General features: G+C 42.0%; 2 protein-coding genes across 3 annotated transcripts; one reads left to right on the forward strand and one right to left on the reverse strand.

The window, feature by feature from the left end:
* The first annotated feature begins 2,379 nt into the window (after positions 1-2,379).
* spata1 (spermatogenesis associated 1) lies at positions 2,380-7,318 on the forward strand. Its single transcript, XM_047586139.1, has 13 exons — positions 2,380-3,052; positions 3,153-3,259; positions 3,782-3,899; positions 4,107-4,160; positions 4,288-4,717; positions 5,373-5,538; positions 5,631-5,691; positions 5,903-6,011; positions 6,094-6,219; positions 6,316-6,491; positions 6,670-6,768; positions 6,943-7,102; positions 7,219-7,318. Exons 1-12 carry the CDS (start codon positions 2,993-2,995, stop codon positions 7,075-7,077), a joined length of 1,641 nt encoding a protein of 546 aa, XP_047442095.1. The 5' UTR covers positions 2,380-2,992; the 3' UTR covers positions 7,078-7,102; positions 7,219-7,318.
* On the reverse strand, positions 7,281-13,510 carry ctbs (chitobiase, di-N-acetyl-). Of its 2 annotated transcripts, none has more exons than XM_047586140.1 (7): positions 13,313-13,510; positions 10,894-11,032; positions 10,563-10,771; positions 10,297-10,468; positions 10,101-10,198; positions 8,074-8,235; positions 7,281-7,803 (listed from the first exon to the last, which is right to left on the reverse strand). In XM_047586140.1, the coding sequence occupies exons 1-7, from the start codon at positions 13,436-13,438 to the stop codon at positions 7,615-7,617; spliced, it is 1,095 nt and encodes a 364-aa protein (XP_047442096.1). In that variant the 5' UTR covers positions 13,439-13,510; the 3' UTR covers positions 7,281-7,614. The 2 variants fall into 2 exon arrangements, with proteins under 2 accessions (XP_047442096.1, XP_047442097.1); XM_047586141.1 differs by having other exon boundaries at positions 13,303-13,436.
* Positions 13,511-19,988: the final 6,478 nt, after the last annotated feature.

Consider the following 19,988-nt stretch of genomic DNA (forward strand, 5'->3'; position numbering starts at 1 on the left):
GGTGAATGGGTCAGAGAATGACTAGAATCAAACAAAAGTCTAGAAAAAGTAACAAAAGTAACAAATGTTCACGTGTGGCCCCTGGTCTATGTAAACCTATCAAGAAAGATTCAGAGACAATGACCTTTTACTGCCGCAGGTGCCGCCAAACAAAACAAAACGATTCATCCAGACTTTCGATTTAAGAATAAAATAACTTCTGAGCTTAAGTAACTTTGCACCGTAGGTTAGAACTACAACGTTTATGTGGATAGTCGGTCGATAGAAAATTAAACTATTTTAACTACTCTTTGAAGCACTTTTTACCACATCCACCTAAACACCTGAAATCGTAACTTGAAGTGTAACAACTTATCCTGTTACTATTTCCCCTGTTATACTTGGCCAAGTCCTAGTCAGGCAAGAAAAGATTCAACAACACTTAATTTTTCAGAGAAATCGATTCATCGATTTTTGCCGTCCTGGCACTGACCCTGTGAAATCTTAATCAACTTATTGATTCCCCGTGTGGAAGCTAATCGTGCCACAGTGGGAGATGTTTTGTGTTGTTGCTGTAGTAAGCAGAGTGACTGGATAGAGGTGCTCACAGAGGCAGAGGGTCGGCCTGTGGGTGCTATAGGAAGGAACAGACTTTCTGCGGTCTGAACGGGTTGTTGCTGGACGACATGCCGGTGAGCAGGGGGTCCTGCTGGGCGTTCTGGAGGCAGAACTGCTGCAGGTCCGCTGCGGCCTGGGACACCTGTAGACAACAACCATCCTGGAAAGTTACTACAACAAACACGTTAACTTCACCACACCACCGACTCGTTATTTTACCACACAGATATAGTCGGTTACAGTCGACCGAGAAACAACACACGCCCTAAAAGAGAAGCGAAGCCATTTCAAGCGTTACCTTAACTCTGTTTATTCCAGCTTCTAGGCGTAACTGTTGGACAACTTTCTTCATGGCTACGATGTTAGATGAGCCCGACATTGTGGAGATTCCGCGGGTATTTTGGCGATGAATAACTAACTTTTATAAACAATTCGCTGCCGCTGCTGGTAGCTAGCTTGCTAACTACTCTTCCTTATCAACGAGTTTCCGGTGTTGTGTCAAAATCGGCCACCCCCCATGACCCCCTCCCCCCGACCCGCCTCCCCCGCCGTGGACGCGCGTTCAAAGCAAAACTCGCCCCCGAACATTTTGCTCGCCCCCGTGCCATAGAAATGACTACTTAACCAGAGGTGGCCATATAACTTTTTTTTTAACTATACTTTTATTTAGCCATTGTTGCAACTAAAGGCTTACAACTCGTCAATCGAAAGCTACTGACTCACAAACAAACATTATCCACTAGTTCACTGGGTGAAATCAAACCTGGAACTCAGTTCAAGGTTCTGTGTGTTAAATATTAGAGATTAATCACACATAACATTTATATCCAAACTACTCTAAACTCCTTTTTCTGCTTGACCTCTTTTCACTTATCCACTTAACTAACTTGTTGTTATAAAGATGAGGAACAGAAGTACCAAAAATAAATCTTCATTAATAAACCAGTTTTCTTGAAAAAGAAAAGGAAAAAAGAAAAAGAAATTGAACTAATAACTTAACTGTGATAAACCACAGTTAATATTAAAAACCTTAATTTAAAAACTGGATTTTGTATTTACACGTGTTATCTTTGTCTTATATTTAAATTTGTTTGATGATCTAAAACATTTAGTTGTGACAAATGTTACATGAAAGATTGACAATAAATACCAACATAGAACACAGCAGTTAGTTATGAGTTATGACTCAGTAAAACCAGGCATTAGGAAATCTAGTGTGTAGTTATTTTAAAGCACATGTTAACATTAGGGTGCTAAGGATTATATGACCTCAGTGGACATTTACTACAGTTGTAGTTTAGTCCTGCCTGTTCGAGTGTGTGGGTGTGTGCAAGCTGAATACTAATAGCAGTAAGGTATGTATGTGAAGCAATCAAGTATTTAGAAAATACATTTATTTATACATCTTTTAAATAAAATATATATGAAAATATGCTCACATCTTCAAAATCAAAGTACACAAATGATATTTTCAGTGTACAGTAACATTATGCTATCTAAAAATCTCTCCAAAAAGGACAACAACATTGAAACATGATGGACAGTCAGCAAATGCCATTAACAGCAATAAAGCAGGTTTAGTAAATTCGGTGTCATTTCAATTACAAAATGATGTTTGTCATACCTAACGACGCCACAGGCAAAAATAAATAAAAAATATCACAAAATAAACGAGAACCACCGTTTTCGTCTCTTTTTACAACCTTTGTGGTATGAGCAAGACCTTTGATTTGAATGCGCGTTCATGCGGACGGGCCAAGTGGGGAAACAGATTCTGACATAACACCGATTCTCTGTCAGGCAATGCTGCATTCAAGGGCCGAACGGCAGGGTTGATTTATTTGTTTTAACTTTTGAAAGCGTTCTCCTACAGTTTTGTTAAACGCGAAAATAGATTAATGTAATTAAGATTAGTAAAACGTATGAATGGCTCAAAACTTTAACACAACCAAACGTCAGGTAGGACCTGAATCTCATATAAACTCCCACAGTACCTGAAAGCACCACCACAGCAGTGGAAACAACTTCTAGTGGTTAAAATCCATCAACACACTCGATCAATTAAGTAAAAAGAACAACAATACTAACAACAACAATTATTATAATTGTTACATAGCTAAAAATAAATAAATAAATAAATAAATGACAGCGGAAGTGATAAATTTAATTAAATACACCTGCATAATAAATGCAGAAATAGTTTTCAGCGTCCACTCTCTCTCTCTTGCAAGTAGCTGTCATCATGAGCACCAGAGCAACCACTGCTGGCACCCTCATAAACGAAACCTGACTGGACCACACTGAGTGTGTTTGATTACAGGAGATTGTTACTTAGGAGTGCACGCCTTCACAGCACAGGGGCAAAAAGCCTTCCTCCGAATGAACAGGAGTGATCATGGAACTGTCTTGTGAGTCGGTGAGACATGTGGATGACAGGAGACCAGCCAGTTGCAAGGTAGGGAGTTTACTCATTCAATTTACACATTTTTAGAGTGAGCTAAAATTCATTGCTTCTCAGATGCACACTAACGTCTCTTACATCTGTGTGTGTCTAGTTTGTGGAGCTCCATGTGCTGTATGTGCCTGGTGACCAGTGGAATGAGAAGCTCAATAAGGTCCCTGCTGAAGCCATAGAGAGCTTCATATCTGCCGGCTTCATCAGGTAAAACAGCTTGCATCTACGGTCACAGGAGAAAAAGGTCACTTGTTGTGTATTTGCAAGGTGGTGATACTACTGTAAAACGATATTTAACAGACATGCAGATCTCAGTACTGTTGTATTGCTTTGAACATTTTGTAAAAGGCAAATTTAGTAGTCATATTTAGTAGCGTAGATTTAGTAAATTCAGTAAATTATAAAAATGCACAATATCTAAATGATCTAATATTCAACATGCCAGTGTTCTCAAATGAAAAGAGTGATAGATGGATAGATAGATAGATAGATAGATAGATAGATAGATAGATAGATAGATAGATAGATAGATAGATAGATAGATAGATAGATAGATAGATAGATTTTTGTATTTTGCTTCTTTACATCAGTGTCATATTAACTTCTTAAAGTTGAACAGACAATTAGATTAATGAAAAGGTTCTATCTGTGTTTCTCCTGTGGCAGAACACATGTGAACACAAGTCGCAATCCAATCTAAATTCCTCTTTTCCATTCCTGAAACATTAGGGTCTATCCAGACATCACCCTGAAGACTCTGAGGAGTGAGCTGGACGCTCTGCTTGGCGCTGAGAGGGGCAACAACAAATTCTCCTTCCTGAAATGCGTGGGCCGCAGTCTGGCACTGGTGAGCACAGCTGGAAGTTTAGTGCACTTTTGTACGCCTACTTGTGTTTAACCAGGCAGACAGTAGAGAGGAACAATGCAGACGTCCTCTATTCATGGGGCTACACTAAAGGGTGTAAAGTGTGTGTGTGTGTGTGTGTGTGTGTGTGTGAGGGACACACAGTCTTTACTACCATGGCTCCAACAACCTAATTCTTGTCTATTGCAGGTCAAAAGCAGACAAGAGAGAGACCTGAAAGTGAAAACATTTGCTCCGCCATATGTATGTGGAGCTCCCAGGCTTGCATTCTGTCATTTTCCATCTTCATGACCCGCAGATCACAATAATACTTTAATTTTGTTTAATTATGTGCCACTCGCCTCACTCTGTGATGTGTTGCCGTCTGCAGGCCGCGCAACCGGAGCTTTACCTGCTGCCTGCTGTGGAGAACGACAGCAGCGTCTGCTCCCAGTCTCTTACCCCAGACACCAGCAGCAGCTCCCCAGACCACCAAATCTATCACCAACCTCCCAAGATGTGCATTCTGTCAACAGGCACAAAGGAGCCTGTTAGATTTCCCCACATCCCTCAGTGTTCCCAGCAGCCACCTCCCACTTCCCGACTGGGAGAGGAGGAGGAGGAGGAGGAGGAGAATGTTGATGAGGAGGAGGATGACGATGATGAGGAAGAAGGTGATGATGAGAGCTACAGCTCCTCAGAGGAAGGAGAAGTAGAAGAAGATGAAGTCGTCTCTTCCATCAGGAGAACAGAGCAGGAGTGTTGCCCAGGGAAGCCTCGATCAAAGCAAAGCGCCCCAAAGCATGTTTCACTGAATAAAGGTAAAGTTAAAGACATAGTTTATTTAAAGCAAGTACAAAAGTGTATTATACACGCATATGGAGAGGCACACAAGTGTAGCAAGAAACGAGCTGCTGTGCACCAGGTCAGCATCAAAATGCATTTCATCAACCTGAAACCAAGCCAAGAAAAAAGAACCTCCGTAAAACGGCACTTGCATGCCCCCCTCTGCCACAATGGGTTAGCATGTGTGATCCAGATGAATCTGTTTTTAAACACCAAAGTCACACAGAGTGTTGTCACAGGTAAAATGACGATGGAGACTAGTGGATAGAGAAGGACCTGTCACTTATAAGAGAAGACTGTCACAGAGTAAAGTAAAGCGGTTTTGTAGTTGGGCTGAAGTAAATGTAACTTAGCATTTTGTCCTTATCTGTTGTTTTTAGTTCAGTGGAAGAACAGCTATGAGAGAGCAGATTTCTGGTCTCTCATTAAATATTCTGTCACCAGCCAGATTTTGATAGATCACGAAAAACTATAGGCATTAAAATAAAACAGCAATTGAAAAGTAACACTGTAACATAATAATAATAATGAAAGATTTGAAGCTTTATAAAGAACACATTGGGATTTTTGTATTGGTGATAAACCTTTCTCCATGTTTCTTATCTTCCCCCTCCTGCTGCACATGTACAGCTTTCCAGCACTGTGAAGTCGGTTCAGCTCAGATGAAGGAGTTGTCAGACAAAGAAGAAACTTGGAGAAAGAGGAAGCAGTACCTCAGAGGAAACCGAGCAGCCAGACATTCAGAAGCAGCAGAGACTCTGGAGGACAGAGATTCAGGATTCTCCCTCACAGATGGGTACAGAGTACTGCCACCACACTGAGCTCAAATATTACTGTGTGGTGCCATATTTATACTCAGGCTCTTTTAACAGCTTGTCTGTTTTGCAGGGTTGGGAAATCCAAAGACACACACACACTGAAGGCCATCAAAAACAAACCAACAACTAGGGTAATGTGGACAATAATGTACTTCAGTCTTTCCTTTTCAGCTCAACCCTACGACTTATTATTTAAAAGCAAGTGGTTGTTTGTTGTGGAGATTTCCCAGCAGGTGAGTTTAATGGACTGTAAGAGTTCTTTGACATGAACAAATAGCCCAAATCCACTCTCTCCTATCTGTTTAGTTCAAAGACTCATCTTTTATATTTGTCTGTTTTAAGGTGACAGCAGCGTTGTCTCGACCTGTTCGGTGCACCTCTCCACCTCCAGTTCCAGACTTGGACACGGTCCACCATGAAACAGCGGCTTCTTCTGCCTTTCACACTAACAGTAAGCCGTCATGCTGGAGACATCATCATCAAGTTTGTTCTGAATTAGTTTTAGATCAACGGCCATGTTTTGTGTCTGTAAGGAGAGGATCTAATGGAGGAGATCAAGATGGTGAGGGAGGAGAGGAAGCAGCTGGAGTGGACCAGACAAGAGTTGCTAAGAAAGGGGAAAGACTTGTTAGCTCAGAACAGACACCGCAGGAACCAAGGTAGGTTCAAAATGATTATCCTCTCGTGTTTAATTATTTTTTATTCTGCCTAAATAGTAGGATCCCTGATAAGCCTATTTCTTCTTAAATGTAAAGCACGTGACAGCTGGAAAAAAAAATATTTCGAAACCAAAAAGGCCACAACACCACTGGAAAACACCTTGAGAGATTTGAGACAAGAGTTGGAGACTTTTTACAACAAACTGCTGCACCAGCTCCAAGCCAGAGATCACAGAGGAAAGCCACGACGGCAAGGAAGATCTTCAGTCAAGGTCTGATCTGACAAGACACTTGCGAATGTATGCGCTATTGAACATGCTTGTCTTTAGATTAACAATATTATTCAGGGTAGAGAATATAAATAGAAGAGGCACTACTGAGTGATCTTTCTGTCCATTTTTTAACTGTATCATTTGTGTAAATAACTTCAAGGAAGATCGTTTATTTCAGAATGAACTCATCATTCAGATCATGACAGAGAGTCACGATATTGACAACCTGAAGAGGAAAGTAGAAGATGCCAAGATGAAGCTGGTAACAGAGATAAAGGTGAGTGATTGACCTGTTTTGAGCAACTATAAAAAACATCTGGCAAATTAGTCAAAAGACACGTTGGAGGAGTGTTTACACCAGCATCTCCAAGAGCGATAGAGCTGAGCTGCTTTGTAGAAAGAAAACAGTTTTTCATATTTCTTCTTTTCTCCCCCATTAATGATTGTGTAGTTGAGAAAGCAGGCTGCCACGGAGCTGAGAGCCCTGAAGGCTGAGCTGGCCCAGAAGAAGAGTCAGTCATCTCACACTGGTGTGATGGGACATACGTTGAGGGACAGACCACAAGTTCAAAGCAGCTCCATCTAAGGAAGAATGTACATGTGTGACAAAGGTTTGGTTTGATAGAATGGATAAATGTGCTAGCTGCATGCAGTTTTTCTTTCTATAAGGGTGAATTATTGTGTATTTTGTGTTTGACATGCTCTGTATGTGTTTGTGTTTTTTCAGGTGCTGTAAGTGAGAGCAAAAATACAAAAGTGTTGAAGAGAAACTTACGTGTGTGACTTCAGTGATTTTAGAGAAAAAGAAAATATTTTATTAAAGAAAAACATAGTGCACAAATCTCAGCAAGCTCAATCACAAATACTATGTGTCACATTAAGAAGAGCGGCCGCCTTTTTAGGAGAATCACAGTTGTTTCAGTTGGCACAGAGGAATGTCTGAGCTGTAGCTACATTCAAAGACAACACCAGTAAAATCCCCAATAAACTGAAGTGCAAGTATGCATCCCTGGTCAGAGGAAGGCCACACCCTGTTACTGCTACAAAGACATATATTGGCTTAGCGGCAAACGTGGGCTCAGTGCTGGTGTAAATTTCTGCAGCGGTGTTGAGCGTATCCCAGCTAGCATCCTAACAGGGCATTCCACATCCGTGAGGTCTGTTCCCTGGCGACTGGCTCATCGCTGTAGTCCAAGATGTTACCGTTCCACATGCCAATGCCCATCAAGCCTTTAGATTTCACAGTGGCCGCCTTAAGGCAAATACTATGTGGGTCGTCGTACCAGACCTGATGAATCTGTCCTTTCTGGTCCTGAGGAAAAAATAAATGAAAGAAAAAGAAAAGATTATTGCATTATCTTGTGTGCGAAGGAGGTTTTCCAGTCACCGTGTATGCCGTTAGCAGGAGCATTTTCGAGCTGTCTGGGAGCGCTGAGTAGATTTATGTGAGAGAGCAGCGGCTTGGGTGGATGCCTACACTGCCCGCACACAAATTCATGAAATGGGCCCACTATGATAAACAATGAAACAGTAACCCACACACACTTTCTGAATTCAGACTTTAAATATCATGATAGTGCACCTTGTAATTAAAGTAAGGAGCCTGCTGCTTGTCATCCCAGAGCCTGCCAGATAAGGAGCTGTTGACCTGCTTCATGATCCACTTGTATGTTTTTTGTTTCCCTGCTGCATCACTGCAAGGGGCTCCACGGAAAGGAACTTTGGCTATAGAACATATTCCCTCCTGATATGAGAAGAAAACATAAATGGGTGTTAACATACAAGGCACAACTAACTTTCTGCTACAATAAAATCAGTGTGTAAAATAAGCTAACAGCAGAAGCATGCTTTATGTTTAAAATCATTTTTCAGGAAAAAAAAAAAACATCTTATCGTTGGCAAATCCACAAAATCAAGAACATGAGTGTCTCTAAGGTTATAGACTTCTGTATCGTGTTAGCTCTTCTTTTCAGAAACGGCCATATAGTAGAGTTTAACTCATTCATTGCAGTTACATTGATGAGACCAGGGGCCTCATTTATCAAACCGTGCGTAGTAAAGGTTCTAAATTCTGAATGAAATTTAGAATGTGTGTAAGTACAAAAAATACGGATTTATCAAACGTGTGGACACCGGTCCTACAAACACTAATAAGTAATTGGTGATGATAAATCCCACCTGTTCTTCACTACCATGCTCGTGCATGGTTCGGGTCATTTGCATTCAGAAACGCCCCGGATTGACCATATATGGTAGCAACAATCCCTTTAAGAATGCGTGAAGGGATTTTTTTTACCCTCACTGAAATAACGGCAAAAAGGGCCAGTCCTGCTTGTGCAAAATCAGTGAGACTCCACCAAATCCATAAATGAATAAAGCATCATCTGACCAACATCGCAAATACTTAACAGCAAATAAACGAATCACCCAAAGAGACTGATGCATGTGCATCACAAATATTAAATAAATAAAAAATGTAACTAGATCAAATTAAAATAAAGAAAAATTAAATTTCTCACTTTCCAAACATCAGCTAACAGGCAGACTTACCTAAAATTTTTAGTTCTTGAGGTTTACACTGAAGTGCATTTCTACAGCAACTCAACAATTATTTGTGTATTGACTAATGAAATCTTTCCCATTCACGTAACTGAACTCACTGTGTGGTTTTATTGCGATGTGGGTCAATCTGTGGCTCCAAATTATGTTTGGGAATCTGGCAATGGCCTGAAATCCTCGTTTAATTTGGGCTTGTTGGTGATGTCTGTAAGGGAACTGTAAACTCCGGCCAGACAAATTATTTCATCCAACACTGACGGGATTCTTCTGCTTAGTGTCTGGCTACATGTCTCCAAACTCTGCTGAAATGTTCCAGTGGTCAGACATCCCAGGGTGGACAGGAGCTGGATGTGCACTGGGACGGCTTTGGTGCAGTTTGTCTCTCGCTCCAACAAGAGTTTTAAATCATGGTATAAATCCATCAGTATGTTTTTGATGAAGTGTGCTGAACAGACAACGCTCATTGAAAACTCGCTCCCTGCGGAGCGCACAGTTCTCAAAGTCCTCCAATAGCACAAGACAAGCAATGGTACTTGTACTTCAACTTTGTCTTTTACAGCTCGTCACACCAATTATTCAAAACGTCTGCTAAATTACTGACTGAGCATTTTTATTATTAGAGGAGACCTGTAATATGTGTGAAGTTTGAGATGCTGCTGAACAGTGTGACGCTGGGTTTTATGTGTAGTTTCACTGTTCTACCACTAGATTTTGTGTGTATGTGTGTATAAATTCCATACTTTGCGTCAGAATGTGCTTATGCTCTCTTTACGCACACATCTGGCCGTATGCACGGTTGATAAATGAGGCCCCTGATCTTTTAGGAACTACTTTGAGTTGCAGTTATTTGGTGTGTATTTCTAGTGACAGGACACAATGTTCCTTGTACACTCTTCACATGATTAACGAAAGGTGAAGATTCCAATATTTTCATGTCAGTATACAATCTGTACTGAAAAGGCTGAAGGCATTGACTTATGCAGGCATATTACCAAATTAATCCTTCAACAACCTTTGACCTGGGTTGCTTTCATATGAACAGCATCTTACCTGGGAAAGGTTGACACATGGGTAGTCATAGCCGTACCATGGAACTCCCATCACCAGCTTCTTTGGATCAATGTTCAGATCCAAATACAGGTCATAAGCTTAAAAGAAAAACAACATGCAGGACTTCTTATGACAACCAAATAACATGCCTAATGAGCCAGTTTCTTCTCATTTGTCACTACAGTATGTAACAAACCGTTTAGTGTTTGAAGGACAGGAGCATTTGCCATGGCAATGCAGTCCCCCAGGATCTGACTCTGCTCATCATAGGACATCACAAACAGCAGGTCGCAGGATTCGGCGATGGCAACGTAGTCATAGCACCGCTTGTCGATACATTTGGGTGACCAGGCAACATCAAATGAGACCTATAGATCAGAAACAGGAAATGCTTCTAGGGCTAAATGCATTGTGTCATCTGCACCGGTTAAGAGGGATGCCAATGCAAAATGTTTCCCTGACCTGAGAACCTGGTATCTCCCTGTGGAAGGCCTCTGTAGTTTCTTTGACCAGCGCGGTTAATGCATGGTACTCCGGCGAGCCTTCTTCCACTGCCTGTTCGATGTCAATATTTATCCCATCCATGAACTGACTCTTGGCCAAGCTGACCTTGTCCGTTATCCATGCTGTCCTGTTGTCTTGGTCCACAATAGAAGCGAGGCGAACGTCACCTTTTCCCACCAACAAGAGACGGACAACAGGTCAACGAACAGAGGCAGTAAGTAGTATTGAGTGGCATTGCACATTGACAAATATCAGTTGTCTCTGTAGTGAAACAAGATAGTTGTCTTACCTTTTTGGACTACTCGTGCACCTTTGGAGTGAGCGTAACACATGAGCTCAGCATCATATTTTCCAAAGGTTGCCACTGTCGTCACCATGCTCCAGTTGTATGATTTCCATGTCTTTCCACCCACGTCAAACACAAACACCTGAAAACAGAGCGTACACATAGAAATATAAGATTATTTAGCGAATGATAAACCTGCTATCACGGAAATGTGTAAGAGAAAATGAAAATGAAGCATAGCTGAAGACTACAATATGTTTGTGAGGCTGAAATCATTTATTCATGTCTGTTTTTCATTTCCGTCAATTAATCATTTAGTCTGTAAATTTTTAAAAGTATGAACTATTCATCACAAAGCAGCAGAGCCGAAGCAAAGAGATTTATCTTTATTTTTATAAATATAATGACAATGATTATGTGAAATAATTTAAAAGATTTCAGGTGCAGTCACATCCTTGTGGATCATGATCTTGTAGATGGGTCTGGCTAATTTATACTCACTTCATTGCTGGAGTTGTCATATAAGGTTGAATATTAATTAAGAGTTTTCACAGTGAACACTTTAACTTCTTCTACTAGCAGCTGTATTTCCTCATCTCTTCCACTTTCCATGATTCTCAATATCTACATCACCATTCTGATCAAATGATCCATTTTCCCCACCTCCTCCAAGACAATTTCCAGTTTTCCACAATAACTGTTCCTTCTGCACTCCCATTTGACCCCTCCATATTAAAACCATGACTGAATATACTACCCATGCTTTCCATACTGTGATGAGTCAAGATTTCTGCCGTGAAAATTGTCTGTTTGTGTAATTGCCTCCACTTGTGTTTGACAAGTCTAACATGAATGTACAATAGGGCTGAATGATATAGCATTACATCTATATCTAGATATGAAAATTCAAGATATTAACATCGCAAAATCAACAATATCGATTTTCCCCGCTCACCCTGCATGTGCAGCTCAGGAAGTGCAAACAGGAAGAACAAACATAACCACAAACCAACCACAAACCTCATTTCACGCTAAGTTCAAAAAAGAAACACCAGTGCAAAGGATTAGGCCAGTGCAGAATCTGCACATGGATTTGCTGGCAAAAAAAATATATATATATATATCATCCTCCACCACCTGAAACAATGCCATTGTGAACTGCACGAAGAGTGTATTACAATGTGAGAAACAGCAGGGACTTGTCAGTCAACCTAAGTGAAGCCCGAGCAAAGTTTGATTGCAGATGTGTAACGTTATGTCATATGAGTCGACCTCAAAAATAGAAACCTAGAGAAGTTCCACTGTAATGCCAATGTCTCGAACCCATTGACTGTATATACGCTTGAACCACACATGCATGCACACATTGATACAGTACAAGACACATGCATACACATACACACACCTACTCTGTTCTGTAAATCATGAATTCTCTGCATACAGTTGTTATTTTGTCTTGTGAAGACTGTACAATGTTGCACTGTTGTTTCACCTTCCACCAGCTGCAGCATAATATGCAGAGCTGCAGTAAAATGTTTGATTTCTAACTTGCTTATTGGTGACTTTATGTTAATGTTGATGACTTACAGTGACTTTTAATCAATAAAACTGCACTTTCCACTTCCCTTTTTATTAAGATGTTTTTATTTTTCTGAAAAATACTTTCAGTTAACCCGTAGTCATATCGTATCACATCGATATCAAGAAATCAGGCATGAATATGGAGATATGAAATTTGGTCCATATCGTTCGGTCCTAACGCACAACAAGAAATATTTAGAAGTGTACAGTACTGAACAGCTGCAAGGAAGAGCTTTCAGTTGACTGAGCTAGTCCAACAGGCCTCAAAAGGGGAAGTTTTACTGTGATATAAACAAAATACACACAACGAAAGAGGAACAGCAGAACCCATCTGAAATCTACACAAGAAACTATAAAATGCACAAAACCAATTGAACATTTAAAATGATTTTGTTTTTAATGCCAATTTCCACTGCTTCTAGGAGAAAGAAGACGATTAAAAATACCAACACTTTAAACATCTCCATCAGAAATATTTTTTTATTACACCCATTAACATTATATAAGATTGTAAAAGTAAAGCCAGTGTCAACCTTTATAATACAAGATTTCGTTTTGTAATATGCTGAGTTTGTGATATATTTAAACTTGGGGTTTTGGTGGAATTTCAGTGTCACCAAATCCTATATATATATGTGTGTGTATAGTAATTGGACGTAAAAGAGTTTTCTGTTTGGGCTAACAATACCAAAAATTATTTTTTGGTGTTTTTGCTTTGGAATCGGTTTGTCAGTAATGTGTTAACGGTCTGTGGTCTGTTTATGAGATTTATGAGATCACACGATACATCAGCTGATCAACAAGCTGAGCTAACAAGCTAATGTCACTCACTTAACGTTACCTCGAAGTCTCGTTCCTCTCGGATTTGCTGGCACAGCTCCGGTCTCTCACACGGACACGTAGTGGACCTGCAGATTACCAGCAGCGACGACAAAAACACATAACCCACCAGAAGAGACCAGGCCATCTTTAAGGAATGAGATGAAACTTAAATATTCAGCAGTCAGTCGGGTTGTGCCTTTGTGTACGGCGTACGGGATGGGACAAACTTCATACTATAAACTATATACCTACAGCTGTACGGGAAACATTTTATAAAGTAAAAATTATCCATCCGCCACGCGTTGCGATGCAGCGTTAGTAAAATCTAAATTTAAAATGATAATTAAATGACAGAGGGAGGAGTTCAAACAAATTCTTGAGTAAATATTGACGTATTTCACCAATTCACCTCAAGTGTGACCTAACCTACCCATTATTTTTAGAGTCGGTTTGACCCATTTCAATACCACCGCTCCTCTGATGATGTCTTTGTTGATTTAACAAAGGTCCTGTACACAAATTCATCTGGTTTGAAGTGATTTGTTGCTGCAACCAAGACTAAAAGACTGTAAGGTGCTTCTGAGTTATGAGATGTTGGTGTTGCTCTGTATGACTTGCTGAATCAGAAACATTCTGAATGAACAAGCGAATGAACATTTGAAATGTCAGTTAATGAATGTTTTATGTAATAAATCTGCAGTGCTCTCAGTCTCAATTGAAACTGTGGCGTTTGCGTATCTTGTGTTTCCTCCAGTGCTACCACCACAGATTTTGCAAACTGCAACGCAATTTGGTTCAGACATTGATGGTACCCATCAACATTATAAACATGCTATAGTGTCACCCTCTGGTTAATATTTTTGAAATTCTTAGACAACTACTCGATGAACTATTTAGTGCATCTATGGTCCCCACAAAATGGACTTTTGTCTTCAGTGCCATAGGCAGAAAAATATCTGTTGCAAGTTTACCATGACATGTGGGTCAGACATTTACATTCCCCTGAAGATTACCACTTACTACCAGATGCTGGAGCCCAGCTGTCATCAGGTGACAGGTTGCTGGCCTATCGCAGGGTTAATACAGAGACAAACAACCACTCACACCTAGGGTCAATTTAGAATCACTAATCAGTCTAATGAGCATGTCTTTGGAGGCGGGAGGAAACTGGAGTACTCAAACTCAGACCTTCTTGCTGGGAGACCTCAGCGCTAACCACGAGCCGATCCGTTTAACTTTACTGTAACTAGCTCTTACTTATATAAAACTATCGGTTTAGAATCACTCTATCTTGAAGCTGCCTCTTTTCCACTTGGGTCTGATTTAAGCAGGAATACTCTTTGAAATGCATCATACTCAGTCATTAAATATGACTGTTGGGAAGCTGACCGGAGCGGCATAAGTAGGAGGCAGACTCAAGGCCGTTTGGTTAGAAAAAAAATCACCGCCCCCACCCTTAAGACCGTTACTCTTCAGAGTCACAGGACAAGAAGTCAGCAATCACATTCCTATGTCCTGGTCTGTACCGGACCTGGAAACGATAAGGTTGGAGAGACAAATACCATCTGGTAATTCTGGCATTGGTGTCTTTCATCTTGTCTATCCACTGTAAAGCACGATGATCAGTCTCAAGAATAAACTCTTTACCAATGAGGTAATACTTCAAAGTGTCCAAAGCCCATTTGATCGCTAGAGCTTCCTTCTCCACAGTTGAGTACCTCATTTCTCTTGGAAACAGTTTCCGACTGATATACTGTACAGGCAACAGATCTTCAGCTTCCCCTTGAAGTAAGACAGCCCCAAGTCCTACTCCAGAAGCATCTGTCTGTACAGTAAAAGGAAGAGTGAAATCTGTACACTGCAACACAGGTTTCTCACAAAGACAGTTTTTCAAGTCCTTAAAAGCATCTTCGCTCTCTTGAGTCCATTTTAGCTTTACTGGGCTGGATTTGCGAGTCATATCAGTTAACACAGCAGATCTTTTTGCAAAGTCAGGTATTAATCTGCGATACCAGCCGACTAACCCCAAAAATGACCTCAGTCTCTTCTTGGTGTTGGGTAATGGTGAAGCTGCAGTTGCCTCCACCTTACCTACCTGGGGTCGGATACCACCACCTCGGATCACATACCCAAGGTACTGAACCTCAGGCTTGGCAATGTGACATTTCTTTCCATTAATGACCAAACCAGCATTCTGGATACGCTGAAAAACATCAGCAAGATGTTGTATATGCTCCTCCCAGGTCTCGCTGTAGATAACAATGTCATCAATGTAGGCTGCTGCGTAGTCCTCTACACCCTGCAAAACCTCGTCCACCAGTCTCTGGAATGTTGCTGGTGCTCCATGCAAACCAAAAGGCATCATTCTAAACCTGATTAAGCCCCTTGGTACTCTAAACGTTGTTAAGTCCCTCGATGCCTCTGTCAAGGGTACTTGCCAGTAACCTTTGCAGAGGTCAAGGGTTGTCAGAAAGTTGGCATGTCCCAAGCGCTCAATCAGCTCATCCATCCTCGGCATTGGATACGGATCAAAAGCCGAAACTGCATTCAATTTTGAAAAGTTGACACAAAATCTCAGTTTTGGGTCGTCTTTTTCTGCTGCTCGGCTGCATGCAGACGGATGTGATGTTTGATGAAGTGTGTACAACCTGGTTTCACACTGAACAGTTCTTTTGTCATGTATTTCTGAAGCACCTGGCACTTCTCTGCTGGCAGGTGACTCAACTCAGGATACACTGGTCTATCCATTGCAGAGGGAAAATACTGCTCTTGAAGCTCCTCCTCAACAACTGCACGTGCCCACAGGGTCCTAGAATGTTCTGGCTGGTCCACCCAGTCTTTCAAAAGATTTACATGAAAGATCTGATGTTTCTTCCGGCGATCTGGTAAAAACAGTTCATATGTGACCGGTCCAGTCTTTTTGGTGATCTTGTATGGTGTTGAGGAGGAATTTTAGCCCTGCTTTCCTCTCCTCTCCGGGTCCGTTGATGTGAGGAATAAAGAGACGAGAGAATGACGTCCGGTACGAGTATTTATTCACAGTCTGCAGAGTGTGGAGACCACAGTACATACAAAGATATGAGTCTGGATCTGAGTTGCCTTCGCGGGAGCAGTTCTTTTCTATTCCTACAGTCTAGGGTGTTTGTCTACTCCTGATTGGCCCATCTACTTCTCCTCTTTGACACACTTTCTCTGTTAGATTGTGGTCCGGCGCGTCCTACTCCCCCCGCGAGACATCTTCAGAAAATACATTGTGACCTTTAAGTACATGTTGTTCTCAATACAATCATATCATTCGGCCTTCCAGTGTTTTCCACTTCTGCACGCAGTACATGTTCAGTGTATTCTGTTCCAGTGATTATGTCCCATATATAGCATATTAAATCACTTCTAGTAATTAAACCTGATTATTAAAGCACTCATAAGCACGCATACATTTTACTGTTCCCACAATGGTCCCTGCCACTTGGCCAGGAGACCACTGTCTGATGTTGGGAGCAACAGGAGAACTTTCTGGCCCTCCTGAAACACTCTTCTCCGTGAAGACTTGTCATAGCTCTGCTTCTGCCTCTGCTGTGCCTGTGCCAGATTGTCATTGGCGAGCTCTTGGAACTGGTCAAGCTTGTCTCTCATTTTCAGAACATATGAGAGTTCACTGCACTGTTGCTGTGGCGCGGGTCCCTCCCAGGATTCCTTTAAGACATCCATTGGATCCCTCACTGAATGTCCATACAGCAGTTGGAAAGGTGAAAATCCAGTTGATGCCTGTGGGACTTCCCTGTATGCAAACAATAAGAATGGAAGCCACTGGTCCCAGTCTGTCCCAGAGTCATTCACAAACTTCCTCAGCATGGACTTGAGGGTCTTGTTAAAGCGCTCAACCAGACCATCTGTTTGTGGATGGTAGGGACTGGTCTTCACCCCTTGAATGCCCAGCATGCTGTAGACCTGTTTCAGCAGGCTTGAGGTGAAGTTGGTACCTTGATCAGTGATAATCTCTCTTGGAATTCCCACTCTAGAGAACAGCTGGATGAGGCAGTTGACGATCTGACGAGCTTTGATCTTCTTCAGTGGAAAGGCTTCAGGGTATCTTGTGGCGTAGTCACAAACTACCAGTATGTACCTATGGCCTGCACTACTTCTTTCGAGGGGGCCTACAATGTCCATGGCAATACGGGAAAAGGGTGTTTCAATGATGGGCATGTTAATAAGTGGGGCCCTATCTGGCTACGGCGCCAGAGGCTACGGCCTTAACCACATACGCTTCCTTTCCTCTGTCTATTACCTGCGTGGACTCTGGTACACATTTAGTAAACAGATTTGACAGAGTAGGGTTCTCTCTCTGTAGCCTAGCCACATCACTAGGAATGAACACGAGATCAGGCTCTGAAGGCTTGGTCACCTCCTCCACTAGTGACGTCCCCCTTATTCTGTCCTGTCTTCTCTGCCTCCTAGTCTTCCTCTCTCTGAGCCGTCTGGTTTGGGTGAAGCTAGGTGCTTCCTCATAAGCAAAAGGTAGCTCCTCCCACTCTGAAAGTGAGCTAAGCTGATCCTGCTTGGTTTTTGACCTTGTCACTGCTAGTAGACTTGAACTATTGCTAATAGCCCCGGCCTCACAAGACTGCTTAGCTATCAGATCAGCAAGGATGGGGAGATCACAACCTAAAACAACCTGATAGGGTAGTTGTTCAAATACTCCGACAGAAAGCAAGTAGTTTTGAGCTCCTACTTGTATCATTACCTCAGCTATGGGGTACCCTACCTTATCACCATGCTCACAGACTACATCAACTGTCCCTCCACAAAATGTAGTGTCACTAGGGAGACTATCCTGTCTAACCAGGGTGCGATTACTCCCCGAGTCAAGCAGAGCTACACAGGGCCTATCTGCAATCAGCACACCAATTGTCAACTCCTCATGACAACATTCTGTGACTTTACCCTTTACCTCACTACCAGGTAACTGAGGTGTGAAACACATGTAGTTATTACTGGTATTAAGCTTAGGACACTTGGCTTTAAAATGCCCTGTCTGACCACAAAAATGGCATGCTAAATGGGATTTGTTTCTCGGCTCAAATCTAGTTGAATTAGAGGGTGAGAAACTATGTCTAGAGTTCTTAAATCTAGAGTCATTCAAGCCAGCAGGTTTACTAGAGGGTGTGGGTGGGTGGGGCTTGACTCTGATGTACTCTCTGGATGGACGGCGTGCAGCCAAAAAAAAAGCTTCTGCCATCTCTGCTGCTTCCTTTGAAGTATCTGGGTTTCGTTCCTTTATCCAGGTGCGCAGTTCAGGGTTCAGGGCTTTAAGAAATTGCTCCATTATGATTGCATCACCGATCTGGTCTTTTGTTTTTTCAGTTGGCATCATCCACTTGAAGTACAAGTCCTTGAGGCGCACCTGCAGCTCTTTTGGGGTCTCGTCTTCTCCTGGTACGCTTGAACGGAACCTTAGTCGATAGGTTTCTGTACTTATTTCAAACTTCTTCAGAACAGCAGATTTTACTTTAGCATAGTCCATTGTATCGTCTATGTCCATAGCTATATAAGCGGCACGAGCTCTGCCAGTCAATAGTGGGACTAAGTGCAGTGCCCACTCATCTTGAGGCCACTGACAGGCATGAGCAATCCTTTCAAAGGTGATGAGATAGTGCTCAATGTCCTCACCTTCATTGTAGGGCTGCATTTTAGGACTTTTCCAGCCAGGAAACCTCACCACACTGGAAATCTGTCCTCCATCTGCTGGCTGCAACGAGACGGTCTCAGGCCTGAGTTGGACTGCTGGAATGTTAGCTGGCTCGGCTGGCTGTTCTCTGGAAGTGTTGGATGTGGCTGCAAGCCCTTCCAGTGTCTGCTGACGATCATGGCGATCCTGATGTACCTCATGTTGCAGCTGAGCAAACTGGTGCTGTATTCTTTTCCACCGCTCCTACTGTCGCTTGTGGTCCTGATCTGCCCTGATGTCCCGATCAGCCTGCTGTTGCATCAGACCTCGCAGGAGATTTGAGAGTTCAGCCACGCTGTCTTGCATCGGTTGACCACCTGCTGCCCCTTGCTGGTCACGGCCATCTTGCAACTCTTCTGGCGGATGCTCACTTGTCAGTTTCTTTAGTCGAGTCGACATTTTCTTCACTACCTCCTACTGGCCTGGAAACCACCACTGCCACCAAATGTTGCGAAGCTGACCGGAGCGGCATAAGTAGGAGGCAGACTCAAGGCCGTTTGGTTAGAAAAAAATCACCGCAAGGTGTTTATTTACAGGTGCTTCCAGATTTGTCTGTATTAACAAAAGTATATACAACAAAAAAAAAAAAAGGGTAACTGAGTAGTTAACCGAGTTGAACTAAAGAAAACTCAACTTATAACAAACGCAAGATTCTACTTAAATCATGTGTAAATTGCTACACCTGATAAGCACACTGTTCTCTCCCCGACCGACAAAAGGCCTCTGCTTAAATACCCTCTCCTCCTCGTAACCCAGCCTCCCTGGCTGTACCACTATGTGAGGAGAGTCCACTGGCTCCTAATAAAACCCTTAACAAAGCTAATCTCATACCTAACTACAGTAAAACACCTTTACCTACATTACTGATAATCCATATTTAGTCATGTCCTCATGTAATAACAAATAAACCTAAATAATACTTTCAGTAATTTCCCTTACCCTTACCCATGTGGACTAGTCCACTGACCTG

Source organism: Mugil cephalus, chromosome 6 (genome assembly GCF_022458985.1).
Source record: "Mugil cephalus isolate CIBA_MC_2020 chromosome 6, CIBA_Mcephalus_1.1, whole genome shotgun sequence".
Lineage (NCBI taxonomy): Eukaryota > Metazoa > Chordata > Actinopteri > Mugiliformes > Mugilidae > Mugil > Mugil cephalus.

Coding starts and splice junctions, on each gene's coding strand:
- spata1 (XM_047586139.1), top strand. CDS start 2,993: ATGGAACTGTCTTGTGAGTCGGTGAGACATGTGGATGACAGGAGACCA. Junction 4,161..4,287: donor AAACATTTGCTCCGCCATAT/GTATGTGGAGCT, acceptor TGCCGTCTGCAG/GCCGCGCAACCGGAGCTTTA. Junction 6,492..6,669: donor AAGGAAGATCTTCAGTCAAG/GTCTGATCTGAC, acceptor CGTTTATTTCAG/AATGAACTCATCATTCAGAT.
- ctbs (XM_047586140.1), bottom strand. CDS start 13,438: ATGGCCTGGTCTCTTCTGGTGGGTTATGTGTTTTTGTCGTCGCTGCTG. Junction 10,772..10,893: donor TGCACGAGTAGTCCAAAAAG/GTAAGACAACTA, acceptor TGGTGGGAAAAG/GTGACGTTCGCCTCGCTTCT. Junction 10,469..10,562: donor GGGAGATACCAGGTTCTCAG/GTCAGGGAAACA, acceptor TCTGATCTATAG/GTCTCATTTGATGTTGCCTG.